The 27,916-nt window shown below is 44.4% G+C and overlaps 3 protein-coding genes across 6 annotated transcripts; 1 reads left to right on the top strand and 2 right to left on the bottom strand.

The window, feature by feature from the left end:
• Positions 1 to 298: 298 nt before the first annotated feature.
• On the bottom strand, positions 299 to 16,699 carry zfyve16 (zinc finger, FYVE domain containing 16). Of its 2 annotated transcripts, XM_029515190.1 has the most exons (18): positions 16,489 to 16,699; positions 13,294 to 13,393; positions 10,912 to 12,947; positions 10,067 to 10,163; positions 6,849 to 7,025; positions 6,602 to 6,741; positions 6,178 to 6,394; positions 5,659 to 5,781; positions 5,370 to 5,525; positions 5,059 to 5,283; positions 4,790 to 4,872; positions 4,374 to 4,478; positions 4,152 to 4,302; positions 3,959 to 4,039; positions 3,729 to 3,891; positions 3,223 to 3,328; positions 2,773 to 2,949; positions 299 to 2,687 (listed from the first exon to the last, which is right to left on the bottom strand). In XM_029515190.1, the coding sequence occupies exons 2-18, from the start codon at positions 13,361 to 13,363 to the stop codon at positions 2,529 to 2,531; spliced, it is 4,266 nt and encodes a 1,421-aa protein (XP_029371050.1). In that variant the 5' UTR covers positions 13,364 to 13,393; positions 16,489 to 16,699; the 3' UTR covers positions 299 to 2,528. The 2 variants fall into 2 exon arrangements, with proteins under 2 accessions (XP_029371050.1, XP_029371051.1); XM_029515191.1 differs by lacking the exon at positions 6,849 to 7,025.
• A 238-nt stretch (positions 16,700 to 16,937) lies between these two features.
• On the top strand, positions 16,938 to 22,576 carry LOC115051662 (ubiquitin-conjugating enzyme E2 L3-like). Of its 2 annotated transcripts, none has more exons than XM_029515200.1 (4): positions 16,938 to 17,030; positions 19,849 to 19,944; positions 20,177 to 20,363; positions 21,536 to 22,576. In XM_029515200.1, exons 1-4 carry the CDS (start codon positions 16,953 to 16,955, stop codon positions 21,688 to 21,690), a joined length of 516 nt encoding a protein of 171 aa, XP_029371060.1. In that variant the 5' UTR covers positions 16,938 to 16,952; the 3' UTR covers positions 21,691 to 22,576. The 2 variants fall into 2 exon arrangements, with proteins under 2 accessions (XP_029371060.1, XP_029371061.1); XM_029515201.1 differs by lacking the exon at positions 16,938 to 17,030 and adding an exon at positions 18,295 to 18,434.
• Positions 22,577 to 22,987: 411 nt separating this feature from the next.
• Positions 22,988 to 27,741, bottom strand: ckmt2a (creatine kinase, mitochondrial 2a (sarcomeric)). 2 transcript variants are annotated; one of them, XM_029515199.1, is made up of 10 exons: positions 27,667 to 27,741; positions 26,271 to 26,460; positions 25,524 to 25,722; positions 25,346 to 25,441; positions 25,041 to 25,301; positions 24,287 to 24,372; positions 23,926 to 24,049; positions 23,686 to 23,820; positions 23,485 to 23,610; positions 22,988 to 23,357 (listed from the first exon to the last, which is right to left on the bottom strand). In XM_029515199.1, exons 2-10 carry the CDS (start codon positions 26,417 to 26,419, stop codon positions 23,241 to 23,243), a joined length of 1,293 nt encoding a protein of 430 aa, XP_029371059.1. In that variant the 5' UTR covers positions 26,420 to 26,460; positions 27,667 to 27,741; the 3' UTR covers positions 22,988 to 23,240. The 2 variants fall into 2 exon arrangements, with proteins under 2 accessions (XP_029371059.1, XP_029371058.1); XM_029515198.1 differs by lacking the exon at positions 27,667 to 27,741 and having other exon boundaries at positions 22,990 to 23,357; positions 25,041 to 25,262; positions 26,271 to 27,573.
• Positions 27,742 to 27,916: the final 175 nt, after the last annotated feature.

The following is a 27,916-nucleotide window of genomic DNA, read 5'->3' as shown; positions in this document are numbered from 1 at the left end:
ATTGTGCTGTGAATCTCCAAGAATACAGTAAAGAACAGATTTCTAGTCATAATCTGCCATCAATCCGTTAGTGAGCTGTTTTTATAACCCCTCCCCCTCATTCCTGCTGTTTCCCTCTAAATGAGCATCATGTTGTATTTCAGACTGAGACCAGTTATTTCTCCAGCCGATGTCATTCAGTGAATTTTAAAGATTTCCCTCCAAAATGTAGTTGTGTACAGACAGAAGTAGAAAATACAGAATAAGAAAAATGTGTATTTGTGGAGTAGAAAGATTACAAATGAACTTTTTTTTTTTCCAATAAAACTCATTTTATTTAAATACACAAGCTCTTCAGAAACCGATTAGGACCCAGATACCAGGTTCACCAAAATAAAGCTGGTGCTTATGAATAAATAGATGATTTTACATTTAATACTTCAAAAACAATCATAAAGCATAAAAGCATGTCTTATTCTGACATAGTGGAAAGTTGCTTTAATTACTCTAGAAAGACAATAACAATAATAATAATAATAATAATAATAATAATTTACCTTCCAAAGTTTGACTGCTCTGACAGAGAAAAAAGAAATTAACCCTGGGGAATTTTTTCTAGACATAATCATTCTGTTTCCAAAGTGCACACAGTGAAGACAAAGTGGAGTTTACTTTTTGGAACTCAATTATCCATCCAGAAAGCTTCTCTGCAGCATGGAGGCCGTAAATGAATCAATATCTGTTGAACCCTCCAGTCCCGTCTTCTACTCTGAGTCAGTCAGTTTTGATGCTCAGCGTTAACTAAACGTCTGCAGCTCAGCCAGCAACAAACTGGAGAACATAAAAACTAATTAAAATGAAGTGAGCTCACACATGAGACCATAAACGAGCAGACTGAGCATGAAGAAGTAAAACCAACCGGGTTTTACTTTTATTTTACATCTTTAGCTCCACATTCATGTCAAACTAAAGCACTGTGTTTCTTTTTGGGACTCAACTTTTTACACCTCATCACAAAACCAAAAAGAGTCTATAGAGCTTTTTTGCTGCTACACAAACTGCAAAATGAAGATGGCCGACATCCTATCAAAAATATTCCGTCTTTTTTTGTGTTTTGTTTTTCTCTTTTATGGCGCTCAAAAAAATTGATTCCAAAAATAATTCTTCAATCTTTAAAAAAAAAACAAACTTTGATCCAATCTGCATGCACACAGTGTGCCCTGTAACGTACAGCTGACAGAACACGTCACGTCAAACAGCATGTCCTAACCTGGACTGAACATCTCTGCGCTCTTTATGTTCGGGTTGAGCTTTACATTGTTTGGAGGAAGAAGAACTCACTTTGAAAAATTCCACAGGAGACCGAAGAACTTCAGAGCGGCTTTAAAAAGCTGCTGCAAATCAAAACCATGAAACCAGTCTAGAGGTCCTCACTGATCCTGCTCCGGTCAGGACCTGATGACAGGTAACACCCCAAAGTATCAAGCTACAGCTGAGAGAGGGCTAAATTAGCTTATCTTAGCATTAAGACAGGAGTCAAGGCGGGGCGACCTAACAGCACCTTTAGAGCTCATTAATGAACATCTCGAGCCTCATTTGTGTTGGTACCATCAAACAGAGCCAACAGTTTCACTGTTTCCCATTTTAGGGCTACGTTAAGCTAAGCTAAGCTAAGCTAGCTGGCAGCCCCACATTAACTGTTTAAAAAAAAAAAAAAGTAGAGTAGCATCTATCTTTTCATCTCACTAAGAATAATCATATTCCACAAAATGGTCAATAAAAAGCTGCATAATCACATATTTTTCTAAATCTTTACAATAAAAACAAAAAGGTGTGAGATGTCATGAAAAGCTTGAACAGACAGAATCATCGGTGCTGCAGGTTGAACACTGGAAGGACGTTCGCTCTTTGGTCCTCACGATGACTGACGATGTGGAAGTGGAAGCTCCAAACGTCTGAGAACCGACCAGGACTACATCCCGACTGGGCCTCATGCAAGAGCCAAGAACTGTGAATGTCTGAATCTGAATTCGTGTGGATGTTTGGAGAGCAGGTCAGAAGTTTAAGGGAAGATTCAGGAAAAGGTTTTTGTGTGAGGTCCGTCGTCTTCCTGCACACATTTGGCTCCACAGTGATGACGAATGAGAAAGTGGCGAAGCGGTAGCACCTGATCGTGTGAGCCTGAATACTGCAGTCAGTCGTTTCAACCAGTCAGCCCATTTTAAAACATAATAAATACATCCACATGAGACATTTCCTTAGGAGGCTGTGGGGAACATTCACTGAGGCGCTCCGAGCCGACGGGGGCGAAGCCAGCGTGGAGCCTGGAAGGCCGAGCCGAGGAAATAGTCTGGTTATATTTGGTCGTGTTGTCGTGTTCTTTGTTTAGTGTTTGGCTTGTCGTGTTAAAGCAACTTTGGTGAGCACGAAACACAGAAACGCACACCAGTTCCTTAACAAAATAAAGAAGAAACAGACACTCTGCGGACCTCAGAGTTAGCTGTTTTCGTAGCGATCGACAGCTCCGCCCTCTGTCGTCTGTGTGTGCGTTAGATAGTGTGTGCGATGTAGAAGATGAACTCCATGTCCATGGCAGTCTGTGGTACACTTGCGCTACCTCCATGGATGACGGGGATCAGAGCGCTGTCCAGCTCATTCATGTAGCGCTGAGGGAGGAGTCTCCCCCCCGAGCCGGCCTGGTACTCCACCTGAGAGTGAACACACAAGACATGAACTCTCCAGACTAAACACACAATCCAAACGACACGCTGCGGTATGAGCGCCGTTTCCTACCATGTCGGCCTGTGTGGAGACGCGGAGCGAGATGGAGTTGATGCCGCTGGAGGTTAGAACGGCGAGGTGAGGAGTCAACGCGCTGCAGGTGGCCACGGCCATCTCCTTCTGAAAAACGCTGCAGGACGACAGCACGGAGGCCAGGCTGCAGTCGGGACTCTTCAGCTGGTGAAACACCTGAAGGGGGGGCGACTCAGGTCAGGACACACAACTGATCTTCATTCATTTACAATCAACATGTTAAGAGCTGCGTTCATCTTTTCTTCTCTTCTTGTCTTTTTCTTTATAAAAAGGCATTTTAACTGTACTTCAGCTTATTATATAATATATAATAAAAAGCAACACAATAAACACACAAACTCAGACCGACTTCTCCTCACTGAGATCAGAAGCGTCAGCAGCTTGTCACAGATCATGATCTGTTGTTTGACCATCGGACAAAACTCTCACCTCAGTGCATGTGATGGTGCGACCGTCCAACTCGAACTCCGTGTCCTGCTGCATCCTCACACTGCGAACTCCATCCAGAGGTCTCCCATCAACCCCGCTGGTTTTACTGCAGAGGAACATGACAGTTTGTTTCAAAATAAGAGTTAAACATTATCCTCCCGTGGAGCTTCTCACACAGCAGCCAGGACACAGGAGATAATGTGGTTCAGAAACATGTTTAGAGAACGAGTGAGGGCGGATCTGACCTCCTCTGTGCTCTACAACACTGAAAATTATTTCAGAAATGTAATTTGATTCATAATCTGAGCTATCATCAAATCAGATTAAACCAGTTGAAGCTGCAAATGTTTCAAAATAAAATCCTCACAGTGTGAAGCACTTAACTACTGATGAAATAAGAAGAAATAAAAATAATAACAGACAGATGTGTGTGGCCTGGCAGTGTTGGACAGAAGACACAACAGCGTCAGGTGTGTGTGTGTGTGTGGAGGCTGCAGTAATGTTACCCGGTGTTGACAGGTGAACTCCAGTCAATCCAGCGAACGCTGACATTTTCTCGGACCTCCCCTCCGTCGTTGCGGCCGCAGGGTATGTGGAAATCTGTCTGCTCCTTCAGAGCCACACGCAGAGACTCCATGGTCTCTGGAGGGATCTGAATCATCAGCCCATCTGGCATACAAACACAAAGTCCTGTTATTCTGGTCCAGCCACAGTCGATCAGATAAGTGAGTGTTACCTTCAACAATGCTGGACTTGGCGATGAAGCCTGAGGAGGCTTTTAGCGCTCCATTAAACACCACAAAGCTGGCTCCAGTCACTGGATCAAAACAGAGTTAACGTAAACAAAATGTAACTTTTCTATTTCCATGATTTGTCTCCTTCTTGTTTTTATGACACAAACAGGACACGCAGGAGGAAGCAGCTCTCACCTGTGCGGGTCTTCCCAGGCATGCTGTTGGCTTGGGTCTGATAGTTTCCCTCCTCGTTCTGGAAACACACCAGGTGAGAGTCGGCCTCCGAGCTGAAACTGGCTCCGATGCTGATGACGTGCTCGTTAGACGCACTGACGACCTTCTGCATCTGTGAAAACATCACATCGATTTATCTTTAGCTAAAGGAGAATAAGATGGTGTTGGTCTTGGCCCAGGTACCTCACTGAAGCTGCTTTTGGGAATGTCGATGTAACTGTGGCCCATCTCCATGTGGATCCTCAGGCCCTCCACGACCGTCAGACTGTACTGGTAGTTCCTCAGGTCCTGGAGGGGAAAACCGCAGACACACTCAGTCACATCTGTGCAATCAAAATTCAAAACTCTTTTCATGTCTGTCAGTGAAAATAGATTTAGACTGAAGCCTTCCTTCTATCAATAAACTTTTATATTGGTTGGGGGAACAGAGCTAACTCTGCAGTCAGGAATCATTACACCACTGCAGAGGAGATGAGGTCATTAACAGAGCAGCGGGGGGAAAAAAAAAATTGACATTTCAGGCGAGGAAGGTTTCAGGTTTTTCATGAAGACAACGACAACAAAAAAGGGCATCTCCCCTTTGTGTGTGTCACACTTACAGCAAGTAAGTTCATAATGGTGTGTCCCGTCTCTCGATACACAGAATCCCGAAAACGCACACTGGTCAGTGTAGTGGGATAAACTGAAATGAAGAAAAGAGATTTAGTTTATCACAACACCGACTGTAACAGCGTTAAATTACTGGTTTTCAACGCATTGATGAAACAAACAAACAAACAAAAAAAAAAAACATTTTTATTACATATTCCCTCAGCTTTGATCCCTCCAGAAAAACAGAAGACTAAAAGACTGAACCAAAGTCACACACCGCTGTATTCTGCTCCGAGCCGTAGCAGCAGGCGGAGGGGAAAGACTTTGGCCCAGGGCACCTCCAGTTTCTGAATTAGCACGCCGAAGAGGAAAGGCTGAGCGGGGAGAGTGAGGCCATCTAAAGGCTGACAGGTGGGAGAGAAGAAGACCATCCCAGCGTGATCTTTGCTGCCCAGGAAACTGCTCGTGAACGTCACGTTATCCAGCTCCTCCAAAAACTTTCCTGTGACAGAGAAGACAGATCCTGTCGTCTTAGGTCTTAGTGAAACACGCTGTTGTTCAGGTGAAGGGATGGTGTGTGCTGTCTACCTTTCTGAGCATCTTGGTAAACGGTGAGATAGAGTGTGAAGATGTCCTTTGGAAGAGTTTTTTCCTCTGGTAAACACTCCAGTAAGAACACCAACTCCCTCTGTCCCAGAGCCTGCAGACCGTTGGAGCCAAAACACCAGCACTGCCGGCCAGAGTCTGCCAGGCCAAACAAAAACACAGTTAATTAGAGCCGAGTCTGTGGGAGGAGCTGACGAGGACGTCCCTCACCCTCCAAACACCTCCGAAGAAGAGCCAAGCTCCGAGGATATGGGATGAAAAACCTACTCACATGTCAGCAGTTTGACGTTGATCAGCAGGTTTGCGTTTAGAACAAAGGTCAGAGGTCGTGGTCCTCCTTCTTCTAATAGGTGCTGGATCTGGCAGGGGGCGGGGCTTTCCTCCACCAAAATATCTGAACAGGAAACAACAGAGAGACTACATTTGGAAAATTGTCTTCACTTCCAAAGACCCTCGTGTTTTAATGAATCCCTCCTTTATTCCATGATAACCAGTAGTTCAGTGTTTGGACGCTGTGTCTTTTATCTTCTAAGACTTGAGGTGAGACTGAGATCCTAAACTCAAGGATACAGGGAGAAACTTGCTAACGTCTGTTTTATTTATAATGAATTTCTATGTTTAGTAAAACTTTGTGTGGCCTTCCTTCTCTTCCCTGGAGTGCTGCTCCAAAACTTTGTGCTGTGGCCTTTAATTCAGACTGTGCCAGAAGTGTTACAGAAACGTCGGAGCTTCATTGTAAACAGGTCAAAGAACTGACGTATGAACAGTTCTGCGCAAAATAAACGCACACCTCCTCCGTCCTCCTCGCCGGTGGTGATGAGCAGAGGAGGGAGCTCGTCCTCGTTGTCTGGCAGCAGACTGGGAACCCTCTGAACTGCAGAGCTGATTCCAGAGAGCAGGGCGTAATCCCAGGGTCCGGACACTGGAGGGCGAACCACCTCTACAGCTTCGGAGGCCTCGGGCGTCGGGACACCACCAACTCCGACCTCTGACCCTGCATGTCCAGCCTGAAATGAGAGGCTCAGTCACTATGGCACTTTTCATTATTAGAAAAAAATGAGAATAATTGTAAAAATTCTGTTGAATGAGCCTTTTAAAACAAGTATTTTCCCTTAAATCTGGGAAATACGATGTGTAGCGCCATAAGTCCAAGAAACGCAGCTGAACGTGTCTTTAAAAGCGAGCGCCTGCTATTTTCAGGATGCAGGTCTTACTGTTGTTGGTTCTGGAGTGACGCCACCAAACTCCTGGGAGCTCCTGCGACTCGTCACCGACAGCTTGGTTGTGTCTGCCACCTCTCCGTTGGGCAGGATGCCATCAGCAAACCACACTCGCTTCTGTTCACGAGGACAACCTGGGGACACAACACCGGACACCGGGCGTCTTTTCAAGGGCGACGTTCTGGGAGGCAAACTAAACAACAAAGTACACACTGTGCACAGGATATAAGAGGGAGCATACTGTCGTTGTTTGGGTGTTTGAGAACAGACACGGGCACCATGACGGTGGGTGGAGGTGAGTTAAGTGTGCCGGCAGCACGGGCCTGCTGCAAAGGGGGGATGGTGCTGCAGTACTCAGATGGGACGTTGGGGTTTGGGCTGGGACCCGTAGGACTCATCATCCGCTCCAGGGCCTGGGCTACAAGGAGACAGATGTCATCAGACGTGTGTTAATTTGAATCTGTTCACTCAAAATGACAGAGTCCTCCGACAGACTGTTGTATAGTGGCCTTTTTGGCGACACTGATCTCATATCAGCTGTTGGGTTTAAAGGCATTTCCAGATGACGAAGCCTCTGACTTTTACTCCAGAGCAAGAATGAGGCAGATACTTTTGTTTTGGAGCAAAATATCAACAGCTATTGGAGAGAATTTCAGGAAAATTTGGTGCAGATATTGAATCATCAATAAAACGTCTCTACTGGTGTGATTTTACAGACATTCATGGTTCCCAGATGATGTATCCTACAGATCCTACCGAGGTGGACATTTATGGGTTTCAGTGAATCATCTCAACAAGTATGGACGAATTGTAAAGGGCTTTGGGGATCTGTGAGTGGAAATTAAAATCATTGTTGACCAAAATAATGCCAAAGAAATAAAATTTCTCTAATCCAGAGTGAGCTGAAGTTTGTTTTTGTTGTGAATAAGTTTGCAGACGGATGGAGAGAGAAACTGAACTTGTTCCTAAAACAGAGACTGTACATTTTAGCTGTAAACAACAAAAAGCAGCTTTTTCTGCTATGACCTTGTTCTAAACTCCATTTCCTGCCCTCTACTGGCAAAAATAACTTAATGCAGCCTGGAAGGATGAGTAGTACGTTGTGTTTATATTTATGTTGATGTAGGCTTTATCTTCAGGTCCCTTCTGATCCAAACTATTAGTTTTCTCTTTTTAAGTTCAAATCCCAAAACAAAGTATTAGTTTAAACAGAAGGTGAGATGAGAGATGAGCTGTGAGGTTTGTTTTTCATAAAAACAGCAGGGCATGATGTGTTTCCTTTTTGACACTATAAATTACAAAAACAGAAGAAGTTTGTTTCTTAAAGTTTTGTTTATATTCAGGGCACAAGAGAAAGTCTGAAGCAGTTGATAACGAGGACGTGATCAGATCAAAGAGCTCAATAGAGCACACGACCTGTAAAATGACCTACAGTGACTCACATTTACGTTCACTCGAAATCTGTGTGGAACTGATTAAAACCTGAACGTTACAGACAACACATGAATTATTACTTCCCAGAAAGCTGGTCACCACTGGAACACTTTGACAGTGCCTTCCGGTTGCACTCTCAGAAAATGCTGACATGGGAGCCGTCTACATTTTATGGATTAAGAACCTTTATCGATCTGGTGTGGAATGACAACAACTACAATTTGGCTTCCAAAGGCAGGGGAGCACAACCACAACAGGAGGAGGGAAGCACCTCACAAATACATCAGAGGGAATCAGACACTTGTTAATGGGAAAAATAAGTCTCTTGTCAGTTACACAGCATCACCGTGAGGAGAGCTGGTTCACCTTGTTCTGAAAGGAGACGATGACGAAGCATAAAGAGTCATCCAGGGTAAATTACTCCAAGAACAACAAAAACATGCATTAGTCACCTCCTTTTACGTTTGGACACAACTACTGCCCGATAAACATGCTCTGAATTCATATATAAACACTACAACAAACCAGAAAAACACAGTCGCAGCACATTAACAACAGTCTACTAATCAAGAAGTCGATGGCCTCTTACCTCATCATTTCCTCTGTTAAAACTGAACCATCACAAGTCTGACTTCAGCCACTCCTCGCTCATCCCCACCGCTCTACATCTGTTGTTACCCATTTTAGCCTGTTAGCATTGAGACAGCGAGCCTCACATGCAGCTCATTGTACCGATAAGAGATGGAGAGTGAGGAGGGGAGAGGAAGGAAGGAAGTGATGGAGAGGACAGCAGAATCGTATAACGCTGCTCCAAGCAATGACTGACCACAAAAATTGGATCACCTCTTTCTTCTTAATTTAGACAGAGTGTGAGCATCACATATTTACTGCGCTAGGCCGGTCCTGTATCTGTATCTCTCTCTCACACACACACGAAAAATAAATAAATAAAGAAATCAAGGACGAATGCCAGTGTCCCGCTGTAACTCTCCTCCCTCCCCCTCCCGTCTCCATCTCTATGTCCATGCTGCAGTCTTGTGCTTTTTAATCATCAAGGTGGACACATAAATCACAGCGATGGAAACAACAAACATCTGAATTTATTTCATTTTTTCTCCTCTAAAATAAGCAACGCTCGTCTGATGTTCCTGTCACCAAAATGCAATGAAGTATTCATCAGCTGCATGACAATGCTGCAAACATAGATTAAGATTAAATGACGTTTAGTCTGTTTTAAAGGAACAATGTTTAGCTTTTGCTATTGTTCAATGGCCCCCGTTCGCATGAATAGCTGTTTACTCACCAAAAGCTTTAGTCATTGTTGTTTCCAAGAAGTTACAGCAGGCCTTCGGGGAAGACCATGTGTATTCACATGACCAGTGCCGGACAGTTATCTTGATACTTTCAGCAGAAGAGTAGTTTTTATAGAGGCTTACTTTTTTTTTTAACAATTTCAACAAGATCGCTGCATTTTCAGAATCAGCTAATTATTTACATCATCCACAAAAGTTCACTGTAATAGTTCTAAACAAAAATAAGACACAAAAACAAAAAGGCAATACTTTTAAACTGGAATAACAGAAACAATCACAGTGGCATAATCTACAGTGCGAACATAGTTAGAAAGACTGGAAACCAACCAACCAGACTTATTTCAACGTCTAAGAACACGTCTACCACTTCCCACTCTACAGGTCACAACAAGTCAATAATAGGGAAGTCTCCTTGTGCTGAAGGTGCCATCAATGTTCCTCCAAACTCTCACAACAGATTAAACATCTATCAAAACATTCTAGCTGTGCCAGGACCCTCAGTCCAACACAGACTCCTTTACAACTGCCAGATTATTCATTTTCGTTGTTGGATCAGTTTCATCACAGAAACTGAACTCCATATCCTACTCGTCCACTCAACAACAGCCAGTTAAAACGGCAGCATTTATTTGTAAAATGTGTGAACGTGCCCACTACATGTGGTCTTTTGTGTGTGCACCAGACATCCCATCACTCCGACCTGCAGCCTTACCTCGGTGTATGGTGTCAAAGCAGATGACACACACACGAGCCTCCTTCTCCAGATACTTCAGCTTACACTTCCTGTTGCAGCACACGGCACAGTAAACCTTCCAAAGAGGAGAGAATATGGAAGAGATAGATTAAATCATCACAGGGTAGAGCAACGCAGGCGTCATCTAAGTGTGTTTCTCTGTGTAGCTGTTTCTGTTGCAGTTGTCATGCTACGAACAATAACGCATCTTTAACCGGCCTCTCTAATTCTGTAGTAATCACCGGCCTCTAAAGGACTTAGCTACAGCTTTAGGACACACGGCTCAGTGGAGCTCTACAGAAGAGCTGGAAAAAGAACTGCTGACTCACGCTCTTTGCTCTCATGAATTCACTATGCTATATTTGGTCCCGGGATAAAACTGTTTTATTTAACCATCTCTGAAACACAAGATGAGTCACAAAAGGTTCTGCTTTAACTTCACTCGAAATGAGCGTTTAAATCTGAGTGATGTGGGCACAAAGTCTCATCACTCAGTTAAGTGAAATCCTTAAAAACAAATATACTGTACTAAGAACAGAATATTTGGGGTTTTAGATCATTCTCTTCTGACAAGGATATTTTTTGCAGTTTTCTGAGATCAAATCAAGAATTAAAAAAAAAAGAAAAAAAAAAAGGCTCTTTGTAGGTTCAGCCCTGGTTATTCATCATGCTTTATATCTCTATAGTTGTCAGTCGACATGTAAAGCTACTGAACACCTTCGTTCTGTGTCATCAGTTTGTCTTTCCTACTTATATCAACCTTCAGTTACAGTTATTGGAGCAATAATGTCAACAGTACATTGGCTGGCTGGCTGTTTTCATACCTTCCCACATGCTCGACAGTGGTGCCGCCTCTTGGTAAAAGTGAACCTCTGGTAGCAGTTCATACAGTTGGGGGCTTCAGAGTCTGGTACCCAGGCCGGCTGCCTGCTGCCCAGCTCGTCCACTCCCTCTCTCTTCCAGTTCACGGCCCTGGTGCCCTCAGTGGGTGACTCCCCGGGGTAAGGTGGGGGCTCTGAGAGTTCATCATACCCCACACCGTAGTCCTGGTGCTCCTGAGTGGTGTATATAGGGCTCAAATCCCTAATGTGGGAATGCTCCTCCGTAAGGTTTGGGCTCACTGGTGAACTCTCTTCATCTGCTGCTGAACTTGGCCTTTTGGAGAAACTACTGAGGGACTGAGGCTGCTCTCCTCCTCCTCCCTCCTCTTCCCCTGCTGGTGGAGATCGTGCAGTTTGGCAGTGTAGCTGTTTAGGTCTTGCACCTCCATAGGAGGGCTGCTGATCGGGGGTACTGCTGTGTTGGGACTGGAGGGTGTTGCTGGTCAAAGAGTGACTTACCCCGGAGGAGTCATCTGGCTCCTCCTGGCAAGGTCTGAAAGAGTCCTGTGATTGTTGGGCAGCACCGGGGTCAAAACTCCCCTCCACAGACACACACATTGTTCTGTCACTTTCGGGAGAAGCCAAACCGTCTAACTCTTCCCATTTTCCTCGACCACAGGTTCTCAGTTCCTCTTCCACAAGCCTGTGCTCTAGATCCCCATTTGGCTGTGAAAGACTTTCAGGTTGCGTACATTCTCCAGAACCATTGCAGTATGTAACACTCTTACTCAGCTCTGCTTCAGTGTGCGCCTGCAGGAAAGCATCCAACTCTTCATCAGTAACCAGCAGCTCAGCCTGGTCACTCTCAGGCAGATACTCAAAGTCAAACTCAGGAGGATCAACTGGGTTGGGCACTGGGTGATCAGAGGAATTCTGGTAGGCAGAAACGGGTTCCTCTGGTGATATCCGGCCCTCTGTCACTTCTTGGGAAACGGACAGCAATGAGCAAGCTGGTTTCGTTAAACAGGACCCATCCGCCCCGGTCTCCTGCACTGCCGGGGAATCTGCTTCTGCGTTATCAGACACGTCTGCCTCATCACTGGGATCTGAAACTTGTCCAGGTTCTTCATTTGAGGTCTTTGATTTCACCAGAGCGCCACACATGGACACAGCTATGGGCAGGCACGATAAGCCCACCGGGTCACCTGCGGGAGACTCTGCCTCACCTTTATCTGAGGCTTCTTGTGGCTCATCCTCTTTGCTCACCGAGGTTGGTTTTACTTTAATGCTCTCAGTGGGCAGAGTGTCCTCTTGGTCACAGAGGTCTAAACAGTTTTCCACCAATTGGTTTGTACAAGCCACCTCCTCACAGTCCCTCTTTGTTCCCTCCGCTGACTCAGTCGTCCTTGGTGACAGTGAATCATCTGTGGACTCACAGCCCCTCTCTGCCGCCGCAGGGAGGATGACATCCAGCAGACTGAGTGAGGCAGAGTATCCACCGTCCTGCTCATGTGAATCCAGACTCAACAAATTATCTTTCCCTAAGGCAGCTTGCCCTTCCCTGGTGTCACCATTTTGGATTGGCCCTTCTTGCTCTCCTGTGACTACGGGGATGTCAAAGTCCACAAGCAGGGCCTCCTCCTCCTGCATTTGCTTCTCCACAACATCCAGCTCACTAAAAGCATCATGGCTGTTGGCCCTGACCAGGATGGCGGAGCTCGTGTCGTTCACGAGGTCGCACACCGGCTTCAGAGCTCGATCTGGGCAGGGTGGGGCAGAGCTTTTCGCTGTTCCGCGATCCACGGAGGAGAGGAGGTCTACTCCGGTGAGAGGCTGACCTTTGGCCTCTCTCTCGTCGCAGCTGCGGTTGTGAGTGCTTGAGCGGTCAGGACAGCTGGTGGCAGAACCATAATGGAGGGAGTTGAGGTCGGGGATGCTCGCGGGAACAGTGGACACCTCAGAGGATAAACACTGAGAGCCCAGTGAGGAGAAGGGATAGACAGAAGGCTTCAGGAAAACAGACGTGGAATCAACCTCCTCTGAAATTTAAAAAAAACAAAACAGGAGTTAAACTCAGACAAAGATCACACAGCTTTAATACATTCTACTTTATGTAGTTAGTATACAACAAATACTGGTGTCACTATGATCTAAAGCTTTTAGAGCAACATCGGGGCTTTTCAGTTTTTCCCTTACAAAGTTGTCATTTTAAAAAAGGTCACCAAATGTCCACATATTCAAGATCTGCACAAACCCAGCTAATTACATGTGCCACCCAGTAAAAATTCTGTTAGCTGTAATAGGAGTTGATAGCACAGAAATCAAAGGAAAAAAGAAACTAAAAACCATCAGGTGAGAACACTGGACAGTAATCAGGCCACTTACCTGTGTTGAGCTCAAAGTCATCGAGCAGTTTGTCCAGATCACATACAGCTGCTTTGAAGAAGCTGTCCATGCTGGGTTAATTCAAAGGGTCTTTAACCCCCTTAAATTCATAGAAAGAAAAAGGAAAGATGTGTAGTAAAGTTTGTATGTTAGTTATTTGTGGCAGTGCAGTGAAAATTCTCATCAAGGACAAGAATCTAGGTCATTTGTTGACACATTAACTCCTTGTGACCTTATTTACTCATTACAGAGCACGACAGATTTAGGGGTTAATGCAATAACAGAGATTGTTGCAGCAGCAATTACGATTCTGACAACTGCAACAATTCAGCCTTGGTTTTCTTCATTTATTTATTTTTTAAACAGGCCTGCAGAATCAGGATTCATAATCACACTGGTTCATAACATTTCCTCAAAGCTTGACTTTGGACCAGATAATTAAGTTCTAACACTGGGGGGTTGTTTTTATTTATTTTTTTGCATTGATGTGGGAACCTTTAGAAGATATTAATGTTGGAGATTGAGTTATTCGCAGACAGGAAACTGATCACCAACTATTTTGATTTTGAGTCAAAAATACTGAATATAAGCCACCTAGCAGAGCACAGACCAAACCTGGTTCGAGTCCGGGGCCATTTGCCATTTCTTACACTAAAATATCCAAATAACAAAAACATAACTTGACAAACCTTGTCTGATCTCAGCTCCTAAAATGAGGAAATCCTACCTTTCTTTGCCATATAAACATGGTAAATTAAATACTTTGGGGTTTTGCACTTTTCGTTGACAACTTAATTGAAAAACAAAAAATATAATTGCTGAATTCTGTATAATCTGTGGCACAGTTTCTACTTATTTGCTATTTGAATTATGAAAAAGGAGGGTTTTTCCACTGAGGTTCAGACACCTGGGGGGAGTGTCATGAGTTTCTTTCTACATATTACACAGGAGAGACACTGTCTAACGTCAGCTTGCCCGCAGCTTTATGGTTGAGCAAGCGACAGAAGGCTCAAAACAAATAAGAGTCAACTTGTACCAGAGGGAAATATTAATATCTTTGTTATGTCACAGCATGACTAGGAGAACAATGTGATAGGTAAATCATAGATGACCTAAAATAAGATGATAATAAGCCACTATTTGTTCCTCAGAGAGGAAATTTGATTGTTAGAGCAGCAAACTGAAGCCATCAGATATATAAGAAAATAGAAACCTACCCAAAAATAAGCAAGATAAAACAAAAAGATGATTACATTTACAGGGCAGAAATATAGGAAAGAATCCGGTAAAAGCAACTAACAGCAAGAGAGAAGTGTGTAATAGCAGTGTGGCGTTGTGGTACACTGGATGCTTGACACGACAACACTAATGGTGCCTCAAGTGTAGAAACACTCCCACTATGTTCAGCGTTAGCCCTGGAGTTAAAATTCTCCCCTCTAAATCAGTCTCACTCAAAGTTAAGATCTGTTGATCAAACAAACTCAAAACCTCATCAGACATTCATGAATATTACAGAGGTAAAATTCCAAGAAAGCGAAGCTCTAGTTTAGCTGAAAATAGCTAAAGGCAAACATCAAACACTTTCTAAAAATTCACTGCTTGGAAAAGGGAGAGAATAAACCTCATCTGCAAAACTGACAGTTACACTAAAAAGCTTTAAACGCATATTCAGTTTTAGAATTGCCATGCAACATACTTGGTAGTTCCTGATAATACCATTAAGAACCAGGAATAAGGTGGCATTACGTCTGATTACTTTTTATGTGTTCAGGACTTTAATCAGGTGACTACATTCCACTCTGTTTTCCTGAAATGAATGAAGTCAAAACAACTCCTCCTCCTGATAGCTGCATGCATTACTTTGTCCCTGCAAACCTGAGGAGGAACTGAGAAGGATGAAATACTGCTTTCCCAAAGAAATCAGCTGAAGCAGGCTGCAATGTCTCCACAACACAGAGGGCACTGAAGATAGCTGTAGGTCAACATGTTGTTGGCTAAACAGCTTCTTTCCTCCTTCCTTCAGACAGCCTATCTGTGTGTGTCACACTAACTGGTAACCAAGACGACTCAATATGGATAAGACTAAGGAAGTCAGAGGGCTGATCTGCACTTCCTCGAATTTAGAGTTACCAGTTCTACCACTTAAAGCTAAAATTAAGAAGCATCTCAAACGTTATTTGTTTTCTTAGCATTTGCTCATCTAACTACAGCGTGCATCCAAAAATAACAGACTTCAAAAAAGAGTCACAAGTTTTTAGATTTGTATGACACTGAAGAAAGCAATCTGTCCTGCTTGGCCCCTTGGCTGCTGACACAAAGGCAGGAAAAACACACCTAAACAAAAACAACTTAACAAAGCTGCCATAGATCCACAACACACGCACACCACGAAACTGTGGTCTACCGCTGCTGAAGTCCTGAGAACAGTGTTGGAAAATTTCCATCACACAACTTGAACACAAACTCTTTCATTGTAAAGGTTCGGTTTAGTATTCATTCAGGATTTAACAACACCAAAAGAGGAAGATAAGCAGTAAGAATTTATTTTGTCAGCTGGGGTGGAAACATGAGACACTGTGTACTTCTTGGAATGTAATTGAAACAGAAAGTCTAAACTAACAACAACAACTGGTGTCAGGTGGGATTTAGAAATTCATTCCTGAGGAAGATGAATCTTTAAAGGTGCTGTCCGTCTATTTATTTAACAGGAAGTCACCTTTTTTAATGATCATCCAGAGTAATGAGCTGTTGACCTGTTTACCTGAGAGGTCTTAAGGCTCATTTTAAGTGTGTGTTGCTGCTTCAACTAACGCCGTTTTTTAAATAATTGCACACAGCACACAAAACAGGCAGCTAGGTTTGTATTTGTTAGCATGACGCTCCGCTGCGTTCCGTTTAAAAACACAATTAGCAAACAAGATAACTAGCCCAACGGTAAGCTAATGAAGCTAATAAAGCTAATAAAACACAAAAAAAACACAGTTGACGTGAGCAAACTAGTATTTCGCCATAACAGACGTGTCCATCGGAGGCTAAGAGTTGGTAATAAAACGCCGTTTTTCGTCGCCTTGTGCTGGGACAAACCTGCGGCAGGTAGCGCTAAATTTAGCCCGTTAGCTGTGTACTGTTCCCCGGCTAACGCAGCTAGCTCACCGAGGGGGTCCTCCTCCGGGGCTCGTTTCACATTTTTCTTACCGGCGTCGTTGTTATTCCATAACTCCGCCGTCGTCTTCATCAACAATAACACCAACAACAAGGCTCATCTTCCATCAAATCCACAGCACACTCGGCCGGTGTCGTCGCCTCATCCTCGGCGGGGACAGCTGAAGTCGCCGGCGGTGTCGGAGCTGTCGGGCTTAGCTCGGGTCGGAGACTCCGGCGGCCATCTTGAGCTGAGAGGTCACAGTCCGTCACCACCAGGGAATTAATCTGCATTAAAATGTATAAAAATATAAATAATCCTGATCATTCCCTACATCATACTGACAGACGTGTGTTCCTGAAGAGGGAAGAAGTTAAAGCGTTTCTTCAGTGTGAACGTGTTATTTATTATTTAATCAACTTCAGCAAAAAGTTGTAAATCAAAATTTGTAAAATGTATTTTTTTAGAGCTGTTTTGAATCTATAAAATGGTAAAACTATTCCCAGCCCCCTATAATATGTACAAGTATATTGTGCTTATTATACTTGGGGTATTTTTACAAAGAGGTATTGATCTGAATATTTCCTCCATCACTGCCTTGATCCAAACTCCAGCACGTCTGTTTGTAAAATGATGATCACACTCCTGTCAGGGCAAAATCAATTATGTAGCATCCCAAAAACTATACACTGCACTGTTTTAAAAGCGCTTGTGTATCTTTGAAAAATAGAGTTTCAAATGGTGACTGAAATAAAAATGAAGAAAATGAACATACAAATGTAATAAACACAACATTAGGGGGCAGCAGAAAATAACTGGGTTTGAAAGCTGCTCTTCATTTCAACACAACACCTTACGTTGGATATTTTTAAAACGATTAAAAGACTTTATTGCATTTTTTCAGAAAGAACTGTATATTCGTGTTTATAATCCTGGTCTTGGCCCTCTTGTATTTTAAGTCTTTAGAATTTCTTTCTTTTGTTTATGTCATAATTTATTTTCAGCCCTTTTTGGGGACAGTTTTATATACATGCAGCTCAATTTTAATTATTATTATTAATTCTTATTACTATTACTGCACACATACTTCTACAAAGCAATTACTCGTAGAACTTTTTTGTTATATTTTATTTTTGCCTGCTATTTTCTGTGTGCAGTGTCTCTTTAAACGTCCTACTGTAACATACAAATTTAACAGTTTTGAACAAATCTATATCTATGTTTCATCTTATTGGAATTTTCTCACTTATTTTATCAATTTGAATCCTGATTATGTTTTGATTCCTGCACTGAAACCTAGACAAACCATATGTTTATAATGTACTTGCCCATAAAAACGTTCTGATTCTTATCTGGACTTTCTGATTAGTTATATGACGATGAAATCTTCTCATATTCTTAAAAAAATATTAGAAGCTGTAGAAACTGACCTTTTTTTAGACAATTAGCACACAAATTTAAATATATGTATATATATTTTTGAGATGAATAAGTCTATATCCTCCTGAGACCTGGGGGTGGGGAGAGAAGTGTTTTCATTTTGACTTAAGTTAAGCGTGGGGGCAGTAAAGGACAAATTTCAAAGAAAAAACGTTTAAAACTGTTTAAAATGTTATTACACATGCACTGCAGTGGACAACATGAAACATTTCTGTTTTATACATGTTTGAATGTTTTCTCTCTGTGTCAGGTGCGAAGTATTGTATTAAAGGAATCAAGAAAACGCTGATGTCCACTACAGAAGACAAAAATTGGTTGGTCTAAGGAGAATATTATATTTTTCTGATTAAATATAAAAAGCTAGAACTTCCACCTCTCCCCGTGCTTCCGGGTTTAACCGTGTGACTTCCGGCCGGCAGGTGGCGGTAGCGCGCGGGGACGCCAACGGTCGGCCATTAGAAAACAACACCCAAAGAAGGGAAGAGGACGGGAAAGAAACAGGAAGAAGAAGAAGGAAACGATCGGCTCAACAATGACTACCACCAGGAGACTGGGCAAGGTAAAGGAAAAATACGACTTAACAACGCGTTTATTCAGGTTTAGGACGGTTTAACGACTTGTCTCGCCGGACGTGCGCGTGTAGCCACGGACCCGCGCACCGGGAGGAACCATCCGACCGTCTGTCGTCGGCGTGTCCGAGAAAATGAAAGGACGACAGGCGGTGGCTCCGGCAGCAACTAGTTAGTTAGTTGGTTAGTTAGTTGGTTGGTTAGTCAGTTAGAGCCGCCGATTGACGTCGACTCGACACCGGCAGCTCAAACCGACCGAACCAGAGCCGGAGCCGTGAACGCGCCTGCTAACGTCTGAAGCAGCAGCTGAGTCAAAAACATGGAGACTTTTTTAGGTTCGGGCGTGACGTCACATTCAGCTGGACGGCAGTCGGTCCAAAGACAACAACAAAAAAAGGTCGATTAATCGATTGGCGGAATATTAATTAATTGGTAGTTTGTGATTTTTTTTTTAAGGCCCCTCTCCCCCAAATAACACAAATTTATTCTTCAGCCGCTGTTCATTGTTTTCAGTGTGTTGCTTTAACACTAAACACAGGGCAAATTCTAAGAAATCATTTTTATTACCATCATCAGCCAAATGATTATGGACATCACATCGTGACAAGTTGAGTTGTGTTCCTCAGCTTGGGCAAATAAAGTGGAAATGAAAGAAACAACCTTTACAGCCATTACACTTAAATATTTAGGACACTGTTATTTTCTGTTTCGTGAGCTTAAAATAAAATACATAAACAGCAACTGTGGCACCGGTCAAAGGTTTTTCGATCCTTGTCCTGATAAAGAGATAAGCTTACTTTCACTTTCTGGGAAGTCGTTCCAAATTAGAGCATGTGAGAATATCACAGGAAGTCACCTGATCACAACTCAATCTGATATGTGATGATGCATTATGACTTTCTGTGAAATCTGAAGTCTGTGTGACTGCTCAGCTCTACAGTGTCATACTTTAAGTTTCACTTGGGTATAAATTGAATCGGTGTTTTCAGGAATTCCCCCCTCCCTTGTGAAAACACCAGTAATGTGTTTTGTCGCCGCCTCCTGAATTCCCCTGACCATTTTACTTTTCAGGTAAAGTTACACTGAGGCATCTGCTGATAGTGAAAGATTTCTTCCTTCCTGCCAGTAAACAATGAAAACTGAAAGTAATTTCCACAATTTTCCTGTCATTTATTAAACCACAATAAAATGATCAGAGCTGAACGCTGCAGCACATCATCACTGTAACCTCGCTGGTGAATTAAAAGAACATTATAGGCAAATTAAAGGAGATGTTATGGCAGAGCAACTGTACAGAGTACCCAATAAAGTGGCCACTGTGGGTGCAATCTCCATGAGTGAACGAGGTCTCACTATTCCCATAATTTCATTCCATTTTAAATCTTTCATATTTGTGTCTTGCAGGAGCTCGATGACATCCGCAAATCTGGGACGAGGCATTTCCGCAACATTCAAGTGGATGAAGCAAATATCTTAACCTGGCAAGGCCTCATTGTTCCTGTGAGTGATAACGCCATCTCTGCTCCCTTTGAAAAGAACATCAAATGCACATTTAAGACTCTTTTTAAAGCAGTTTGAAATATTAGAGTTGACCACACCAACACAGACCTGCAGCTGCTGATATGTCCTCAGACTCTTTCACCTCCTTTTAATAATAAGTCGGCCTTAAATTAAATAAATAAATAAACTTATTTGTTTGTTTCTACATCTGTAAATTTCTCTTCTCTACCAGGATTGTGCTCCGTATGACAAAGGAGCATTTCGGATTGAGATTATCTTTCCTGCCGAGTATCCCTTCAAGCCTCCCAAGATCACCTTCAAGACAAAAATCTACCACCCCAATATCGACGAGAAGGGTCAGGTCTGCCTGCCCATCATCAGTGTGGAGAACTGGAAGCCGGCCACAAGGACCTGCCACGGTGGGTGTGGGGGGGGTCGCTGTGCCTTCTGCCAAAGACGCTTATCTATAATTCATATCTTCATTTATAATCCTCAAGGGTTTCATACATCAGACCGTGTTTTTGTCAGTCTGCTAACTGTTGTAAGATCTTGCTGTACTTGGCTGTTTACTGAGCTGCAGCACGGAGTAAAGAGACGTAAGCAAACATGAGCATGCTTGTTTTTCAGCTGCTGAGCTGAAATGGTTAGTCAACAAAGTGAACTGTTAAAAATAACAAATCTCCATTTTATATCAATGCAGACTGAACATGTTGAGTTTTGGACAGAAAGAAACTTGAAGAGTTTTTTTTTTTTTTATGACTGAGAAGCTTTAAGACAGACAAACTGATTTGGCTAGAAGACAATTGTCAGAAGAATCACTGAGGATGATAATGAATTGCAGGATTGGCAGCAAACCAGCATCACTTCAGAGCTGATAAGCAACATTAGTGTTTGCTCTTAATTGGATTTGGGGAACTTCAGACTCCAGAACCTCAGCGGTTAGCAGAGATGATGTCATGTTTGCCAACACATCTGTTACTACTGCAAAACTTTGACTCTAAAGAGAAATGACATCAACAATCAGATAAACTGATCAGCCTCATAGCAGAGAGCTGCTTTCAGAGAGCAGTCTGTAAAAAGCCTCCATCCATTTCCTGCTGAGCAAACAGCCAGTCAGAGAGCAGCTGCTTAACATAGAAGAAAAAGCATTTAGCAGCTTAAGAGCCAGATGTTTCCCTCTGGAGCTAACACAGTTATCCCTGAATGTGTAAGAACGTTGTCAGATTGGAAACACATTCCCACCACAAAGAGACGGAGAAGACCTGCTGATGTCACATTTACATCAGCAACAGTGACTCTGCAGCAGATAGAGGCGTTTATGGGCTCCGGCTCAGATTAGCGTTGTCATAAACACAACACAGGTTTCCAGTCTATCACAGGGCCGACACAGATAACCATTCACATCTACGAGCAACTAGAGGGAGATTGTTGAAACCCAGACCCTTCAGACAAAGACACGAAAAATATAAAGATTTTTAGCAGCTGCATTCAGACACTGGAAACGAATTTAACTTCATCAGTGTCGTGGTGTTAGCTTTGACACCTTGATTTCTGATGCTGAACATATTTCTCTGTGACGTCTCTCCTCCAGTGATCCAGTGTCTCATTTCTCTGGTGAACATGCCTCAGCCCGAACACCCGCTGAGGGCCGACCTGGCAGAGGAATACACTAAGGACCGCGCAAAATTCATGAAAAACGCTGAGGAATTCACAAAGAAACACAGTGAAAAACGACCTGTCGACTGACGACACAACACTGATGGCTGCTCTGGCCTCCTTTCTGTTTCCTGTTCAAAGAGCTCCCCCCGACTCTCTGTTCTTATCTTTAAAACCACACAGAGAAGCCCCGTTCTCTTGTACCTGCATTGTTTTAGCACTGTCCAACCACTCCTTGATAGAGGCTTATCTTTCTGTTTCACTTTGCCAAAAAAGGAAAAAAATAAAAAAAAAGGAAAAGGCAGGTCTTTATGGTGAATAGGCAGACTGTGGCCTCGAGGCGTCACCTTATGGTTTGGTAATGACTTCTTTCTACTGATTTCTTTTTAGAAAAAAAAAAAAAAGAAAACTGGTCCGAGTTGGCATCCTGGAAAGAAAATAGTCAGAATTAACGAATAAAGTGCTTCTGCTCTCTTAAACATTGAATGTTCTCTCAGATTAATCGTTAGCTTATGCAGATTTAATTTTTTTTTTTTTTTTTTTTTTTTTTTTGGGGGGGGTGTTCTGCATTGACCAGCATTTAATGCTGTGTATGTTATATCTTTATTTACCTTTTCTGTTTTCCCTCTGAGATGCACTGTTCTCACCTGTTGCAGTACATTTTACTTACACAGAAATTTATGAGGTGTCCTTTGTATTTTGAAATGTGGAAAAACAAAGAAAAGCCCCTTATTATTAAAATCCCTCCGCCTCTGTCCCAGGGCCTCTGTCCCAGGGCCTCTGTCCCAGGGCCCCTGTCCCAGGAACATTACATATTCGTTTTTGTGCAGAAGGGAGATTGGCGATCTAACTACTAGATGTCAGACAGAGTCCTGCGGCACGTAGCAATTTCTTTTTTATGAGTTGATCTTTAAGCTGTTCAGGAGAAATGAGACCAAGCTTGGCTTTAAAATGATTAAAAACATACAGGATTGCTCTTCGTCTGCTCTCGTGTTTGATTTTTAGCTGTGCTGGTGAGGCTTTCATCGTTAAAGCAGCAGTTCCACGGCCCCATAAACACAATGATGGTCCACATTTCCTGTTCGCTGATGAATCCTAGTACAGCCAGTATGAAGGCAATAAGGAGAGGCTCATCATGAATAAAGACTTGTGACTGATGCTTACTCGAACCTGTATTGTTGTTTATTATCGTCACATAACGCTTGTCCTGGATTCTTTTTGTAAGCTTGTGTTGCAGTCAATGGGAAGATGGCCGACCTAAAGAGAAGAGGGTTGATGTCCTTCAGTAATAATTATTCCAGCTGTAACACACTTAGCACCTTTTTTAAAATTTAGTATTTTTTCTTTCATCTCACATGAAACACACCAAAAGTCTCTCTAAGAGTAAATTAGACAAAAAGAGCTTTCAGACTGCTGACTTTATTGAAGTCAGGGTTACAGTGAAGACCTTAACCTGAGGTAGAATTTTCCCCCTAACAGCAGATCATCCCTACAGATGGAATCTGACGGTGGCGTAAAGAAGCCGCCTCCTCTGCAGCGGCGGCCGTTCAGAGGTTTCTCCACCAGCTCAGTCTGGGAGGGAGCGACCGAGCAGAGAGCTGACCTCCTGCCAACACTGATGGCACTCTGAGTCCGGCGGTTTACTTCCTGAACTGAGCGATAGGAGCCGGGACTCTGATGTCCTGGCCCTTCTCCAGCTTCTTCTCACATTCAATCAGGTAGTTGACGCCGTCAACCAGCAGCTGCACCAGCTCCACCTGAAAAGAAACCGCACCACAAGTCCATTTCTGCAGCAGAACAGTGTGCTCATTGTTTTATTCTGAAGAGTTATAGTCAGAAGAAAACAGAACCAAAAACCATCTGAGAGTAGTGAGTGATGGTCACCTCAGATTTGCCCAGACGGTCGTTGTTGGAAATGTCAAAGGTGTCTCCAGTGGCAGCTGTGTCCACGCCGCCGGTGCCTCTCTTCTGCAGCCGCAGGTTGTCGAGGATTTTGGAGAAACGGGGGTCCTGCAGAGCGTTTTCAGTCAATAAGTCAGATAAATGAAGTCAGAGAAGTCCTGACGGCCTGAGTTTGGCTGTTACCTTGCTGAGTTTTGGCAGGCGGACGTGGACTCCCGCCCGGAGGCCGGTCCCCAGGTTGGACGGACATGTGAGGATGTAGCCCAGACGCTCGTTCCACATGAACTCCCAGCCTCTCTCCTGGATCAGATGCTCCACCTGTCAGACCAGCATCAGTTAGAAAAAATGATATCGTGCTGTGCCGAAGACTTCATTACATTCTGCCGTCTCAGAGTTCAGGTGTGAGTCTCAGTGTTTCTCCACCTGTTTGAGTCCTGTGCAGAATCGCTCAAACACCCTCTTCATGTTGCCTCCCTTCTCCATGGAGATGACTCTGGTGTGGTCCTCCTCGTTCACCCAGATCAGGAAGGTCTTCTGGTTGTTGTGCCTGAAGAGAAGCAGCTAAATGAGGAGCTCTGCGGGTGAAAGTGCTTTTATTTCCTGGAGGCGACTCGGCGGCCATGAACATATCACACAGGTATCGGAGACACTTCAAAACACAAGCACACACAAACTAATGCACACAACACTGAGCTACCAGAAAGTGTTGTTCCCCCCAACATGCGTCCAAAACAAAGAAGGTGTAACTCTGAGTAACGGCGCAGCAGCCATGGAGGAATCCTACCAGATGCCCCTGGCGTCCGGCCAGTCTCTGGCCATAAAGGCACATGTCAACAATGGAGACACTGGCTTGTCAAACAGGAAGTGGTCCTGAAGGGGGGAGGAGGGGGAGGGGAGGAGAAAAGGAAGTTGGGGGGGGGGGCATTAAAGAGCAGCAGAAGGATTTTACTGTAATTTGGTGAAGTCGGCGGTGGAAGAGTGGAGTTTGGCTCCAGGTTGAGTTGTGCGACACTCTGCTGGGATTCAGGAGGTTTATTTTACAACACGCCAAAGAGCTGAGTGTTTCCTCCACCACTGGACCAAACCACGACCTCCACCCCGACACCAGGACTCCACCGATCACACGCTCTCTATCAGGAAACATGTTGGCACTGGACCGCACTTCCTTTCCTCCCAGAACAGCACTGGCCTTACCAGATCCCCCTGGAGTCGGGCCAGTCTCGGGCCATGAAGGCCGAGGTAAGCAACGGAGACACGGGCTTGTCAAACAGGAAGTGATCCTGATGTGGTGCAGCGTGAAACGGTCAGAGCACAAAGATCAATTAAAGGTGAAGCTAAATCAGCGCCGGAGCTTTAGTGGATAAAGGCAGAAGGAGGGACAGTTTCCCATAGACTTCAATGTGATCCGACTTCTTTTTACAACCACCTGATGTTCGCTTGTTGAGTCAAATGAGATATGACGTGTGAACATGTGTCCAACCCGAGAGACAGGCATGAGACATGATTTTTGGGGAAAGACACCAACTGGACAAACTCACGTCGATGAGCTGCTGCTGCTCCTTCTCCGTCATGTCTCCCAGGCTGTAGTACCGTCCAGCCAGGTCTCCCTTCAGGCCGGCCAGGGCCGTCACCACCACCCGCTCCACCTCGCGGCGCTCCGCCCTCGAACAGGCCGGCGGCAGGCTCAGCCCGCGGATGCTGCGTCCGGTCCGAACACGGGACGAAAGGACGTAATTCTCATCGAACATGCCGTTGGTCAGCTGGAGGGGGGGGGACGCAGTGTTAGAGCTGAAGGGATGCTACAGATGGAGGGACGATGGAGGGGACGATAACGGGTCAGCACCTTGGAGGCGTCCAGGTCCGTGGGGTGTTTCATGGTTTTGGGGTCGTAGCCGTTGTGCCTGTCTTTGATGACGGGGTCGAAGAGATCGGCAAACACCTGCAGATGGGGGAGGGCACAGTCAGGGGTGAAGGTTCAGGGTGTTAGAGGTGAAGGAAGTCTGACCTTTGACCTCTCTTACCTCGTAGCTCTCCTCGTCTCCAGCCACGCAGCCCACCGTCTTGATGAACGGGTGTCCGGGGTTGTCGACGCCGGTCTGGATGCACTGGTCCAGGGTCCAGTTGTTGGGGGTCAGCTTGTCCCTCAGTTTGGCGTAAATGGCGGGAGTCAAAGCCGAAGCCATGCAGTTGTTGTGTTTCCTCAGATCGGGGAAGTCGGAGCTGCAGGGCAGGAAGTAAACAAGTCTGATGACAACCGTCGTCACGGACCAGCTCAGATCACAACCCTGACCTTTGACCCCTGAGCACAAAAGTTTGCATAAAATTTGAATCAGTGTTTTTGATGAGATTTAACGTCCGCTGAGAACAGACAGATGGGAATGGGAATAACGATGAATGCTAACATCTGATATTTCACATCAGAGACTCATTTAAAACAATAAAAATAACCTTCAGCGGCCCTGCAGAGTAACTCGGCAAGCTGAAACAATACGAACTGGTTTGATCGACAACAGCAGGGGAAGAAGATGGAGGACGCTCATGACATGAAGTGACCCAGGAGTGTGTGAAGGAGAGAGAGATAGGGAGTCAAAGGTCAAGCTGCTGAAACCTGAGAGTCGACCTCTTCATGCTGCGGTGCGTTTACTGACACTGCAGCTTCATGGGACACTTTCACTTTTGAGCACATGGACGAGGTCATTCAGCTGTTGGTGACGAAGTGCTGAAACGCCTGTCCATAATGATCCGATTCCTGACCTGGTCTTTGTTACCTGGGAGGGTACAGCTTCTTCTTGGCCTCAGCAGCCAGAGAGCTGTTTTCACTCAGCAAAAAGCTGGTCGCCATCGTTCCCGCTCCCAAGCTGGCCAACAGCACGGCCGTGTTGCGGCCAGAGATCAGGCGCGTGAAGGAGCTCGCCATCTTTCTGCTCGTCGGGAAACTCTTTGTCAGAAATAAATGAGCTGGAGGTGAAAAGAAATACAATAAAACCTTTAACATGGGATGAGACAGACTGCAGGTGCACAGCGCCACCATGATGTCACACCGTCTTTAACGCCATTTCTATTACATGACCTTTGACCTGCAGATTTGTCAGTGGATAGAAGCCACTTTTAAATAAATTCTAGAAACTGAACGGCTGCCGATAATCAATCAGATCGACCATCAGCAGCTACATGATGACGTCTGTTCTCTAAAACAGGAAGTTCAGCTGTTCAGCCTGTTTCCCCTGAAGGTTTCTGTTCAATACAGTAAGGAGATTAGAGAGTCTGACAGATGCTCTTAGCTTCTTAGAATTATCAGCCCCCCCCCACAGAAAGGAGGTTTAACCAAACCTGGATCAGGTAGAACTCAGATTAGAGCTGCAGATGGAATCCATCGAAACAATTCACTGTTCAGTGTGAACCTGATTAAAGTCATAATGTGTGTGTGTGTCGGGGGCGTCCTTCACACACACGGTGTCGGACTTTAGAGGGAGGGGGAGGACATCTTTGCCCTGTTAATCCTGGTCAGGGGTGAAACAGGCCTGCACTGATCTGCTAACAGAGGACTAACAGTGCAATCACATGATTTTCATCCACTACATTCCACTCACTCTGTGGAGGTCAGTGAGAATATTATTTATAGACCAGAACCCGGTGCTGCCAGGATCCGGTGCCAAGACCCGAGTCTCTGGCTGACAACCCAGTGACATTCTGAACTGATCACAAGACGAGACCCCCCCATGAGGCAGCTGCAAGCCCAGACCCCCCACGAGCAGAACATAGACGAGCGGAATCATTTTTGGACATTTTCTCCGAGCCAACTTTGGACAGAAGACTGTGTGTCCGGTCTGAATCCTCGGCTGCTAACTGACACGTGGAACAGGTGGGCTTCTGATCCGGATTACACCAAAACCACCACAGACCAGTCTGACCTTTAACTAGGTGCAGGACGTCCTCTTCAGAGGACAGAGGCGAGTTAACAAACATCCATTTCTTTCTTTTATTTCTAACTTCTCAGCTTCATATTAGTTCGTTTAGCTTTGCGACTTCAAACCTTGAAGAGTTTCACTGCGTCAGATTAACTGTGAATGAAATAACGATGAGCAGTTTGGCTTCCATCAGCTTCACAACAAATGAACTCACAAACAACTTTGAATGAAGAGGAGAAAGAAGAAGGTACAGTACCTGTGGAGAAGCTGCTCTGCTGAAGGGCTCTGGTTAAAGAGCTTTTCAGTCTCCTCTCATGGGGGGCTCCACCCCCTCAAGAGGGATTAAAACCGGAGACCAATCATAAGTTCAGAAGCACGCCGATATAAACCAATGGAGGGCTGCGGACCGACGCCACATCAGCACCATGAGCCCCGGGGGTCCGGTATCAGCCGCCAGTTTGACCTTGATATTTCCAACAGGAGAGTCACACACAATCCCTGATTCT

The sequence above is a fragment of the Echeneis naucrates genome, chromosome 12 (assembly GCF_900963305.1).
Source record: "Echeneis naucrates chromosome 12, fEcheNa1.1, whole genome shotgun sequence".
Classification (NCBI taxonomy): domain Eukaryota; kingdom Metazoa; phylum Chordata; class Actinopteri; order Carangiformes; family Echeneidae; genus Echeneis; species Echeneis naucrates.
This window is presented reverse-complemented; position numbering and strand designations above follow the sequence as displayed.

Excerpts from the sequence above, each read along its gene's own strand:
- zfyve16 (XM_029515190.1), bottom strand. The coding sequence starts at position 13,363 with ATGGACAGCTTCTTCAAAGCAGCTGTATGTGATCTGGACAAACTGCTC. Across the intron at positions 6,395-6,601 it reads TCACTCCAGAACCAACAACA|GCTGGACATGCAGGGTCAGA; the intron begins GTAAGACCTGCA and ends CTCTCATTTCAG. Across the intron at positions 2,950-3,222 it reads GCACCATCACATGCACTGAG|GTGTTTCACCAGCTGAAGAG; the intron begins GTGAGAGTTTTG and ends CCCCCCCTTCAG.
- LOC115051662 (XM_029515200.1), top strand. The coding sequence starts at position 16,953 with ATGTACAAGTATATTGTGCTTATTATACTTGGGGTATTTTTACAAAGA. Across the intron at positions 17,031-19,848 it reads TGAATATTTCCTCCATCACT|GAGCTCGATGACATCCGCAA; the intron begins GCCTTGATCCAA and ends TGTGTCTTGCAG. Across the intron at positions 20,364-21,535 it reads GGCCACAAGGACCTGCCACG|TGATCCAGTGTCTCATTTCT; the intron begins GTGGGTGTGGGG and ends TCTCTCCTCCAG.
- ckmt2a (XM_029515198.1), bottom strand. The coding sequence starts at position 26,533 with ATGGTGGCGCTGTGCACCTGCAGTCTGTCTCATCCCATGTTAAAGGTT. Across the intron at positions 25,723-26,270 it reads AAGAAGCTGTACCCTCCCAG|CTCCGACTTCCCCGATCTGA; the intron begins GTAACAAAGACC and ends CCTGCCCTGCAG. Across the intron at positions 24,373-25,040 it reads AGCAGCAGCAGCTCATCGAC|GACCACTTCCTGTTTGACAA; the intron begins GTGAGTTTGTCC and ends TCCCCCCTTCAG.